The following is an 11,946-nucleotide window of genomic DNA, read 5'->3' as shown; positions in this document are numbered from 1 at the left end:
TATTATTTATTATTTTTTTTTTTTATTTTAATGGAAAAAAATTGCTGGCTCACAAATTTTGCTTTCTGCGTATTTCAGCGTAATGAATATTAATAACTATATGCTTATTCATGTACGTTTCATTTCAAAGCAGAAATCTAAGAATTGCAGTTTCAAATATTTCACCTGATATTGACTTTTTGTGTAGCAGTATTGAAACACATCCATCACATTAAATTGCTATTAAACTTCTTTTAAGTTTTTAATTCTTTCTTTATTACTAATCCTTTTATGTTTCATGTGCTTGTACTGCAAATGTACAATAACAATATATCAATCTATATAAAAATATGAGATAATGTGCCATGTCAAATGTGTATGTAAGATGCTAAAATTGTAATATTTGCATTTGATTTTTGAAATATTCGCTGTGTATGTTTTGTATTGAATATAAATACAATACATATTGTAATAATATATATCTATATTAAGATTTTTTTTCGAGGGAGGGCCGTGAAATATTTTAATTTTTCCAAAGGGGACCCTGACATCCAGAAGTTTGGGAAGCACTGTCCTAGAGCACTACAGAAAGAAGAAAAATTACATGCAGAAAAGAAACTACTGAATATCAATATAAAATAGTACTTTTTATTTTCTTTCTATTCTTGTGGATAAACAAAATAGCTGGAGTTTACCAGCCTCTAATATCTTGAATTACGAAGATCCAGATTGCTTTTAACAGGCATTAGACATAGCAAAAAAATTTATACCTCATATATTAACAAAATCATATATCCTATAACAAGATAAAATGATAAGGCATAAAATTTAACTAATTTTAAAATATTAGCAAATAAAGCAAAACTTCAAATATATACAAATATCTGGTTTTAAATTTTACAGCAACATCCAAATTTATAAAACATCTTAAATATAACAAGCAGAAGCAGGTATGTTAATAGCATGCGAGGAAAGAGAAAAATTGACTGAACTTAAATCTAGCATTTAGAGCAGCATAATCTAATGTATGCTGTTTTTAAGAGTACTAGTCTAATGCAAAATTTTATACATTTTAAGGTATTAAACATTTTTAAATACTGATTGTTAAACATTTTAGCAATAAATAATTTCATAGCATTAACTGATAAAAACTCCATATGCTATGAAAAATTAGCAGTGGCTGATAATCAGTACCATATGCTTGAATACATAATATACAACCTCATTATAAATCATATCATAGCAGAAACTTATTCATACAGAAAGACATCTACAAATGATATATATACTTACATCTATATTGCTGCTAACCACCTTCTTCAACATTAACAGTACATCTAACAAACATTCATAAAAATCATTAACTAGAAAAAGTTTATTATACACATATAAAATGAAGAGTGCATTTTGTATTAAATTTTTCTTTGGTCATTTAACATAAAAATTCTATAAAATTAAGTGTTATTACATTTAGTGTTCCATTTAGCTACATAAATATAAAAACTGCACTGAGAGTCCAAACTACTCATGTGACAAGCTACTGTAAGTTACAACTGTTCATGTGATTTGATATCAGTTGTACAGTTTTACTGCTAACTTACAGATTTGTCAATTGTTTAAGATTACATAACTTCCATTAACAAGTTTGTAAAGTGGTGCAATTATGAAGGAGATATCTAATTATTTATCACATTTTAGCACCTCATGAAACATTCCTATTTAACTGTAAAATTTAAATACAACAATGTAGTTGAAAATTTCCATTCAACAGTGTTAGTTAAAATACCGACATTCATTGTATATACTACTTCTAAGATGAAGTATAAAAATTCTTTCGCTTTGCAAATCATTTTTGCATTTTCCTCTATACACATATAACAATGTACAAAACTAGGTATAATGTGCTCAATATAGCATGTGACAGTTTATATTTCACTCGAATTCTTTACACATGCTCACACAATCAGTCCTTTCAAAATAAAGAAAAATAGTGTTATTACAGCGTCGACTCCACACTTGCAGATATTGCATCCTCAGGGTGTAGATTGCTATGATGGCTATCCCAACTTGTATCACTGTCATTGCTGTGAGGACTAGAGTAACTAGCAGCTTCTTGCAAATGCATTAACATGTTCAGCTGAATTGAAAGAAATAAGTAAATAAGTTTATAGTTCTCAGAATTTAGCATTAAATCGTAATCAAAAATAAATGCTAACTTTTCTTGCCAGTTTCATTATTTAATAAGATGGCATTAAATTCAGTCATAATTAATTTTATTCAGTGAAATCTATTTAGTAATCATATTTGATTTTCTATGAAACATTTGAGAACAAAGAGCTATACAAATACTGAAAAAAATATATAATTTATCAGTGGCACTGCATGCCCATTTAGATTGGGTGCACTGTTGTGTGGTTTGTGCAACCTGCGCTACAAAATTCACATCAATTTGACTGTATAATTGCATTGTTATTGATGTTGTATGATGAAAGATATAAGGATGCATAGCACATCACCACTCATCTTAATCGGTCCCATGCTTAATTGTAGGATGACTTTGAATACTTTATCAATTAATGTAATTTTAAATATGGAAAGCATAGACGTCAAATGAACAATAGCTATGCTTCACGTACACGGTTTATGTGAGAAGCACAAAGAGTTTACACTTCGTGGTGAGATTAGATTATTGCAGAAGAAAAAAATCATCTTTTATCGGGACAATGCACCTGCCTACAAATGTGTTTTGACAATGGAAAAATTAAGGGATCTGCACTGTGAATTGTTGGAACATCCACCCTATTCCCCAGATTAGGCTCCCTCTGCCTTCTATCTCTTCCCCAAACTAAAACTCTTCCTTGCTGGTAAGCATTTTTCTTTGAATCAAGAAGTGATTGCAGCTGTAAGGGGTATTTTGCAGATCTTACTGAGAACCATTACATGGATGGGATAATTGTGCTGGAATAAATGTATTAGTCTTATGGGAGATAATGTTGAAACATAAAAATAATTTTGAAATTATAAATTTGTTACAAATCTGAAAGCACACACCCCAACTCAACATCACCAGAGTTAAAGATCGGTACTATCAACATAAGAAGACTGAATGGCAAAGAAATGGAGCTAGCTGAGGAATTAGATAAGTACCAGATCGGCATAATAGGAGGTGACTGAAACAAAAAAAGACAAAAACTGGTGAGATCTTTCTGAGCAATAAATACAAAATGTTATATTCTGGCAATGACAATCAAGGAAAAGAAGGAGTAGCCATAGTATTCAACACAAAATACGAAGCTAATCTTCTTGAATGGCAGGCAGTTTCAAGTAGAGTGATGTCGGCTAATATCAGAATGGGGAATTGGAAAATGAGACTTATTTGTGCCTAGGGTCCCACAGAAGGTTCTACTAAGGTAGAAGTGGAGGTTTATATTTTGATGCTTTAGAAAAACCAACTGACACAATGAAAAAGGAAAAGTTGGTCCTTGTTGGGGATCTAAATAGCAGAGTAGGAAATGATTGTCAGACATACAAAAATATTTTGGGAAAATTTGGAGAATAGAGCAAAGCTTATAATAATGACAAATACCTGTTGGATTTCTGCTCAGGACATGGACTGGTTATTACTAACACCATGTTCCAACATAAAAATGTGCACAAATTCACATGATCTCATTGACTGTGTTATTGTTGAGAGTGATGTTTTCTCCCTGGTGCAGAAAACATCGTAGAGTGTACGAAGGATTTGAAATTCGAAGTGATCGCTATTTAGTCTTGAGCAGGATAAAACTGAATTACATATTGAAAAGAATAACATGGAAGAAAATTTTAAAGCGAATAAAAGTTGAGCAGCTCTCAGATGTGAACTTTAGAATAAAATACACAAAAATTATTGAAGAAAAAATGAAAGAGTTTGAGAACAGGAACCAAACATTGGAGATTCAGTGGCAAGCCTTGAAGAAAACTCCCATTGATTCAGCCAGAGAGGCATGTGGTGAGGTAGTCTGCAAGGATGAAAAATCAGAACTCCATAGTGGACACCGGAAGTTAGAGGCAGTTAAGGAAAAGAAGAAATCATATCAAATGTTCTTGGCAAATAAGTCAGCTTTTGCTCTTAGAGAATACAGAGACAAATGTAAGAAAGTAAAACTAACTAAACAAAAGTCATGGGAGATCTTTGGCAAGAACATAGAAAATAAATATAAAGAAGGTGGTAAGATATTCTGGAGATTGTTGAAGCTTAGAAATGGAGGAAAGAGTACTGTAAAAGTAGTTAGAGATGATAAAGGTGACATGAAAACGGTAGAAAAAGATATCCTTGAAGTATGGAGTAATTACTTCGAAAAATTGCTAAATGAAACATGCAGTGATAGCACAATAGTAAAAAACACTCAACAGGCATACAGTGAGGAATACATATCCATACTTGAAGTAGAAAAAGCCATCAAAGGCTTGAAATGTGGAAAGGCAGCAGGAGTAGATGATATTCAACCAGAAATGCTGAAGTATGGTGGTATAAAAGTCTTACAGTGGTTGCACTGCATAGTTCAGAAGGCCTGGACAGAGGTACGATTCCTGATGATTGGAGTAGAGCTCTCATTGTACCCATATATAAAAAGGGAAATAAAACTGAATGTGAGAATTATGAGGTATTTCTCTATTGAGTGTTCCTGGCAAGATTTATGCAAGTATACTTGAGAAACGGTTGAGAAGAATTGGTGAAGAACAAGCTGGATTCAGGCCAAATAGAGGCTGTCAGGATCAGATCTTCACTTTACGACAAATAGTTGAGAAAGCATGGGAATATAACAAAGATCTGTATTTAAGTTTTGTCGATCTGGAAAAGACATATGACAAGGTGCCAAGAGAGAGAAGCTATTCAATACGCTACAGTTATATGGTGTCAGTGGGGCATTATATCAAGCAATACTTAGTCTTTATTCGAGTTGCAAGTCAGCAGTTAGAATTGAAGGAAGTACAGCAAGATGGTTTAATGTTAAATCTGGTGTGAGACAAGGATGTACATTATCCCCTCTGTTATTCATTATCTATATGGATCACATTACGAAGGAAAGTGGTATTAAACATGATATCAGAATTGGAGATGTTAATGTCAGATCTTTGCTTTATGCAGAGGATGTTATGCTTCGAAATAAATCTGCTACAAGTTTGCAAGATTCCCTGACTAAATTGAATAATTATTGTAATAGATATGGTATGAAGTTCAGCATTAAAAAGACAAAGACAATGAAAATAGGTAGAATTGTTGAAAATGTCAACTGTGTTGTGAACGGGGAACCTGTGGAACAAGTAAAACATTTCAGCTACTTAGGCACAATTTTTAGTGAAGATGGTAAATTAAATATGGAAATAGACAACAGAATCAACAAAGCTGGTATGATAGGAAGTCAATTGAATAAATTCATATGGAATAAGAGAGAAATTAGTCGGAACACTAAATTAGCTGTATACAAGACAGTGTTCAAACCAGTTTTAACTTATGGATCTGAGAGCCGGGTAAAAAGTAAAACACTTGACCAAAGACTAGAGACTGCAGATATGAGAGTCCTGAAAAAGATGAGAGGCATGAACAGATGGCATCAATGGCAGTATCATATTAAATACGAGGATATTAGGAAAGAACTTGACATTGTCAGCATCCAGGTGGTATAGTCACTTAAACAGAATGGGGCAAGGAAAGATTAGTAAAAGAAGTGTTCTCTGCCAGGTTTGCAAGGAAACGACCCAGAGAAAGACCAAGATATAGGTGGATTGATATGGTACAAAGTGCTTTAGATGATAGAAATATAAGATCTGATAATGTTGGAGTTTTGACAAGTAACAGACTGATTTGGAAGAAAATTGTAGATAGGAAGTTAGTAATGCTGTAAATTTTTCATGTAGTACTATCATATCCTGTACACCCCTTGAGGGTACATGTCAGGAATTTGATGATGATGATAAATTTGTTTTTTCATTGTTAGGCCGAGAACCTTTCAGACCACCATTGTAATCAGTTACATGAAGAGTATAAAGAACAATCCAAGAGAGTGACTCAGTTTCTGCTGATACTACAAAAGTGCAGCATGAGCAGAAATTGGCAAATCAGCTGAAGAAAAAACCCTAGAGAGGTTTTTAGGTATGTGGCAAGTAGAAGGAAGAAAATGGTACATTGATAATTGCTGCAAAAGATATTGTTGAGGTATTCAATGATCAATTTATAAGCGTGTTTCAGAGCGGAATCATGAGGAACTTAAGTGTGGAGGACATGGGAGATGATGGTTTAATTTGTGAGTGAGTAGGATGTATTTGAGGAATTAAATAACCTTAATGTCAATAATGCGACAGGATTTGATGACATATCATCACCTGTTTTAAGGGAATGTTTCAGGAAATTGGTAGTAGCATTGGCATGCCTGTTTAATAAGTCTTACAACAGCACACGGGTTCAAAGTGAGTAGAAGCAGAGTAAAATTGTTCCAATGCATAAAGGTGGTGATAAATTATAGGCCAATCTGTATATATTGAGCTGTGGTGAGGGTACTGGAGAGATTGGTGAGAAGTAGGATACAGTAATGGGTTGATAACCGCAGTATTTCTGTAATGACAGAAAAGGGGAGATCATGTTTTACTAACTTATCTATTATAACAAGGTGACAAATACCTTGGACTGGGGATATGCATCTACAGTGGTGTACTTGGATTTTGCAAAAGCTTTTGATAGACTGCCACATGATAAGCTGTTAAATAAATTGAAACAGATGGGATCAGATAACAGACTTCTGAGTTGGATCAGTGACAGGCTGTCAGATAGGAATCAGAAAGATTAAGGTCACTAGTGGTGTACTGCAGGGATCAGGTTTGAGACCATTGTTGTCCAATTTGTATGTTACTGATATTGGGATGGGTTTAACTGGTGATATGCAACTGTTTTCAGATGATGCAAAATTGAGGAGAACAATGCAGGTAGACAAGCAGGTGTTATGACCTTACAGGAGGACATGAATAGATTGCATGAATGGGCAGGTAACTGGAACTATCAGTTCAGTGTTGCAAAGTGTAAGGTTTTGAGATTTGGTAAGCAATGAAGGGATGAAAAGTATATGCTTGGTGGGGAAACTTTAAAAGAAGTAGAGATGAGAGATCTTGAAGTGATGTGGACAAGGATCTGAAATTCTGGGGCCACATTTCACAAGTTGTGAGGACATCGCATTGGATAATGGCAATGATGCAGAGGACCCTGACATGCAGAAAAAAAAAAAGAGGTTATGTCATTGTATAAGGCCTTGATCAGGCCTCACATGGATTAGTGTGTGCAGATTTGGTTGCTAGGTTTTTGCAGTGACAAGGATAAGTTGGAAAAAGTCCAGAGATGATTCACAAAGGTGGTCAGTGGTTTTTGGAATGTGGAGTACGAGGACAGATTGAGAGAATGTAAGTTGTAAAGCCTTATGAATAGAAGGAACGGGGAGGGATATGATTGAGACATATAAACTAGTCAAAAGTTATTATTTCAGGCAACTCCAAGGAGTTGACAGACTCATCGAGGGAGGCCCTAACATCATGTCAAGAACAACCATTCGACATTCACACAGTATCTATCATACCTCGCCTTGAACTCATTCATGGTCACAGCACCCACAACAGACTCTGGCAGCTTATTCCACTCATTCACCACTCTCCAAGTAAAAAACTTAGCTCTAACACCCTTGCTAACTACATTCTTTCCCAGCTTCCATGTATGGCCCCCCCCTAGTCCTCCCACCACCAGTCCTATTCTCAAAAATATCTTCTGGATTAATTTTATAGAAATCCTTCAGTAATTTGAATGTCTCAATCATACACCCCTTTTCTGCCTATCGACCAATTTTTGCAACCCACAAATCTTCAATCTGTTCTCATAAGGTTCATTCCACAGACCTGCTATCATTTTGGTCACTCGCCTCTGGATCCTTTCCTCCCTATCAAGAAGAAACCCTGGCGCCCATATCTGGGCACAGTAGTCTAGATAGGGTCTTATCAGGGCTCGATATAGAGGAACAATAACTTGTTTGTCTCTGCTTGTTAAAGTATTTTTCAGCAACCAAGTGATTTGATGCGCTGATTTAGCCACTTTTGCGATGTGCCCCCTAAACTTCAACTCCCTATCCACCAACACTCCCAAATCCCTGGCCTCATCAATCTCCTGGAGTACGGTTCCACCAATCTGATATACTGCTGCTATTCTTTTCATCCCAAAATGCATAACCTTACACTTTGCCACATTAAATTGACATCCATTTTCCCTAGCCCAGTCCTCCAAACTATCCAAATCATTCTGCAAAATTTTGACATCCTGTGCACTCACAATTGCTCTACCCAACTTTGCATCATCAGCAAACAAGTGAACACTTCCTCTCAGATCCTTTCCTATATCATTAATGAACAAATTGAAAAGTAGTGGTCCAAGAACAGAACCCTGGGGCACACCACTAGTCACAAGTGTCTTTTGGACTCCACTCCTGAATAAACCACTCTCTGGTATCTCTCCATCAACCACCCTCTTATCCATCTCACCAACCCTATATCCATCCCCATCTGCTCCAGTTTACTGATTAGAGTTCCATGTGGTATCCTGTCAAAGGCCTTGGCAAGGTCCAGTAGAATCACTGTAAACCCATTACCGTTATCCAGTTCAGCCGTCACTGTGTTATAAAACGTGAGCAAGTTACTGAGGCATGATCCACCCTTCACAAAACCATGTTGTCCCCCCCATACAGTATTCCATTTTCATCTATCCAATCCTGTATTCTTCTCTTGACTAATTTCTCCAAGACCTTGACAACGATTCCTGATATGCTAATCAGTCGGTAATTTACAACAGCAGTCTTGGAATCTCCTTTATGCAGTGGAACTATTTTCCCCCTCTTTCCACCCCCTTGGGACTAACACAGACCCGAGACTCAGATTAAACAAAATGGTCAAGGGTACTGACAATTCTTTAGCCGCTTCATGTACGACACGAGCTGGTATACCATCCAACCCCACAGATGTATTGACATTGAGGTTTTGCAATAGACTACTCACCTCCACTTCATTGATCACAATTCCTGTATAATCGATTGGTTCATTCATTTCTGCAATGTCACCACCTGGATGATATATTCTTCCAAAGTGCTCGCCAGTAATTCAACTATATCAACTGATTTGGTTACCTCCCTACCATCGGCATTCTTTAAAATCATTCTGCCATATACATTTTTTCTTTTACTTGCTACATATCTAAAAAACTGTTTAGGATTCTCTTTAGCCTGCATGGCCAATGTTCTTTCATAATCCTTGTTTGCTTTTCTTACCACACTCGTTACCCTTCTGGCCTGCGCTTTATACCGTTCATGTGCCTGCCAGTCACCTTTCTCCTTAAATTCCCTCTATAGTTGTTTCTTTTTTCGCAGCTCAAGCTTAATGGTGTTATTCATCCATTTAACCCCTACTTGATTTATTATTCGGACTCTAGGTATACAGTCAGCCATTGCTTCATGCAAACACTTCTTAACTGCCTCCCATGCACTATCAACTTCTAGTCCTTGCAGTTGTACATGCCATGGCACTGAACCAATCAAACTCCTAAGCTTGTCATACTTTCCAGCCCGATAATTCCACATATACCCTGTCTTAATTGTAAATTCCACACCTTTAGCCACCTCCCAAGTCAAGACCCTATGATCATTCTCACCAATTGGTGGTAATGTGGTCATATTTGTTACAGCCAAATCCTCAGATGTAATTACTAGGTCAAGCACTCTCTGACCCCCTAGTATTTTCCATTACATGCTATCGCAGATAGTTATCCCTTAATAACCGCATAAAATCCAATTCCTTCCTCCCGTGTGTCCTCTCCTCCTTCCAATCAATGTTACCATGGTTGAAATCTCCCATAATAATTACCCTCCTTCCACTCATTTCTTCTATTTGCTTATGCATACTATCTCCACCATCTATTCCATCACCTGGTCTATAGCAGCACCCAACTGTATATTTTGTTCTGCTAGTTTCAATCTCACACCAAATAGCCTCAAATGTGCTCTTTTCTCTATCCTGCAGTTCCACTTCTATTCTCCTTGGCTGTAGCTCATCAGCTATCATCAATAACACACCTCCTCCCATTATATTCTCCCTGCCTCTCCAGAACACACCATACCCCTCACATTCAATCCTACTAGCTGTGTCATCTTCTATCAGCCATGTTTCACTAATGCCAATAACCTGTGGTCTGGAAGTGCCAACCAAGGCCAAAAATTCTTCCTTCTTGTTCCTAATACTTCTGGCATTTGTATACATGAATTGGAGAAGCTGATTTGTCCCATCCCTATTTTGATGTCTTATACTAACTATCCCATTCTGATTCGTGGTCTTTCCAACTTGCTTGGGCATATTACACACATTTACACACTCAACTGTCTCCCTAAAATCTGCATATCTACTCCCCCCCCCATTAATAACTCTAGTTTCCCTGATTCTGCACATTCACTTCCACTAGATTCGACAACACCTTTTCAAGTCTCCATACACCAAATCCATTCAAATGTAAACCATCCATTTTATATAAATCCTTTCACCCATCGAACTCATTCCACACATCCACAAAATCCACACCACTCATCAAACATAATTCACGCATAAAGTCATTAGCAATTATGGCCTTCCTTCTATACTCTTTACTGTCATATCGCAGCAACAGACTCACCATCCTAACTCTCTCACTCTTCTCTTTTGCTACCTCAAGCAATTCCTTCACATCCTCACTCATAGCCTTTTTGTTTCCTTTCAAATCATTTGTACCTGCTATCACTATCAATTCTTTCACCTGCTGTTTTTGCATTCTAATTGACTCGCTTACATTCTTAATGTTTGCACCGGGTTGGTACGATTTTGTTAAACTCTCAAACTAACACATCTCTTACTAAGGAATCTCCATACAACATGCTATTTCATTTTGTTTACACTCACTATCATACACTTATTTTTTCTATCATACTTTTGCTGATTATTAGTTGGTATGCTTGTTAAAGATTTTTGCGAACACTCCAGCTGCCGATTTGCCCTAAGTATCGCTCCGCATAATAGAGCGATTTCACTCATTGCATCAGTGTCATCATTTTTATTCTCTGATGATTCATTCAATCGTTCTGTATGCTTACCTTCATTCTCGCTTTCAACACCACTCTCACAGCTATCAGGTACTACCTCACAAATATCACCATTCATACCTCGAATATCGCTGTTATCTAGATTCTCACTTTCAACAACGATATCACTCACACGACCTGAAACACTCTTTAAATCCTCACATTCTTTACACTTTTTGCACACATTCACTCCACTATCGTTGTTTAACCAGACTCCAACCGCTCTCCTCAATGCACACATTTCGCAAACGGTACACTGAATCAAGTCCTTTAAGTTAAGATTTTTAGACAAATATGTCGACCTGGACGCCATCTTTGTATTCCTCTTTATGGGAGCCATGTGCACAGATAATCGTATCTATCAATTTACTATTAAAATACTCGAAAAAAAAAAACACAAAAATCACCCAGACACGCTAAAATACTAAAAGTAAACAATACTATGTAAATACTATGCAAATTCATTAATTTTTACTCAAAATATCACTTATCTGGTCAGGAGCTATCCTCAGACACTACATACCATATAGCCCTCTAGTGGCTATATTATTAAATTGAAAATGAAGCAATTTTTTATAGAATGGGAGGGGGGGGGGGATCAGTGTTTTTGGAATGTGGAGTACGAGGACAGGCTGAGAGAATGTAAGTTGTAAAGCCTTATGAATAGAAGGAATAGGGAGGGATATGATTGAGACATATAAGCTAGTCAGAAGTTATTATTAGATTGAAAATGAAGCGATTTTTCATAGAATGGGGGGGGGGGGGTAGAACAAGAGGCCATTGCTCGAAACTGTATAAGGAG

General features: G+C 36.4%; 1 protein-coding gene across 1 annotated transcript in view; it reads right to left on the bottom strand.

The window, feature by feature from the left end:
- Window positions 1-607: 607 nt before the first annotated feature.
- Window positions 608-11,946, bottom strand: part of LOC150104065 (uncharacterized) — a 387,411-nt gene continuing 376,072 nt past the window's right edge. Inside the window, 1 exon segment of the mRNA XM_090396391.1 lies at window positions 608-2,116. Within this exon segment, the coding sequence (XP_090252517.1) occupies window positions 1,976-2,116 (141 nt within the window). The 3' untranslated portion in view covers window positions 608-1,975.

Source organism: Typopeltis vanoorti, chromosome 8 (assembly GCF_054136105.1).
Source record: "Typopeltis vanoorti isolate ZY-2024b chromosome 8, IOZ_Tvanoo_1.0, whole genome shotgun sequence".
Taxonomy (NCBI): Eukaryota; Metazoa; Arthropoda; class Arachnida; order Uropygi; family Thelyphonidae; genus Typopeltis; species Typopeltis vanoorti.
Note: the sequence above shows the minus strand (reverse complement) of the source record. Positions and strands in the feature narration are given on the sequence as shown.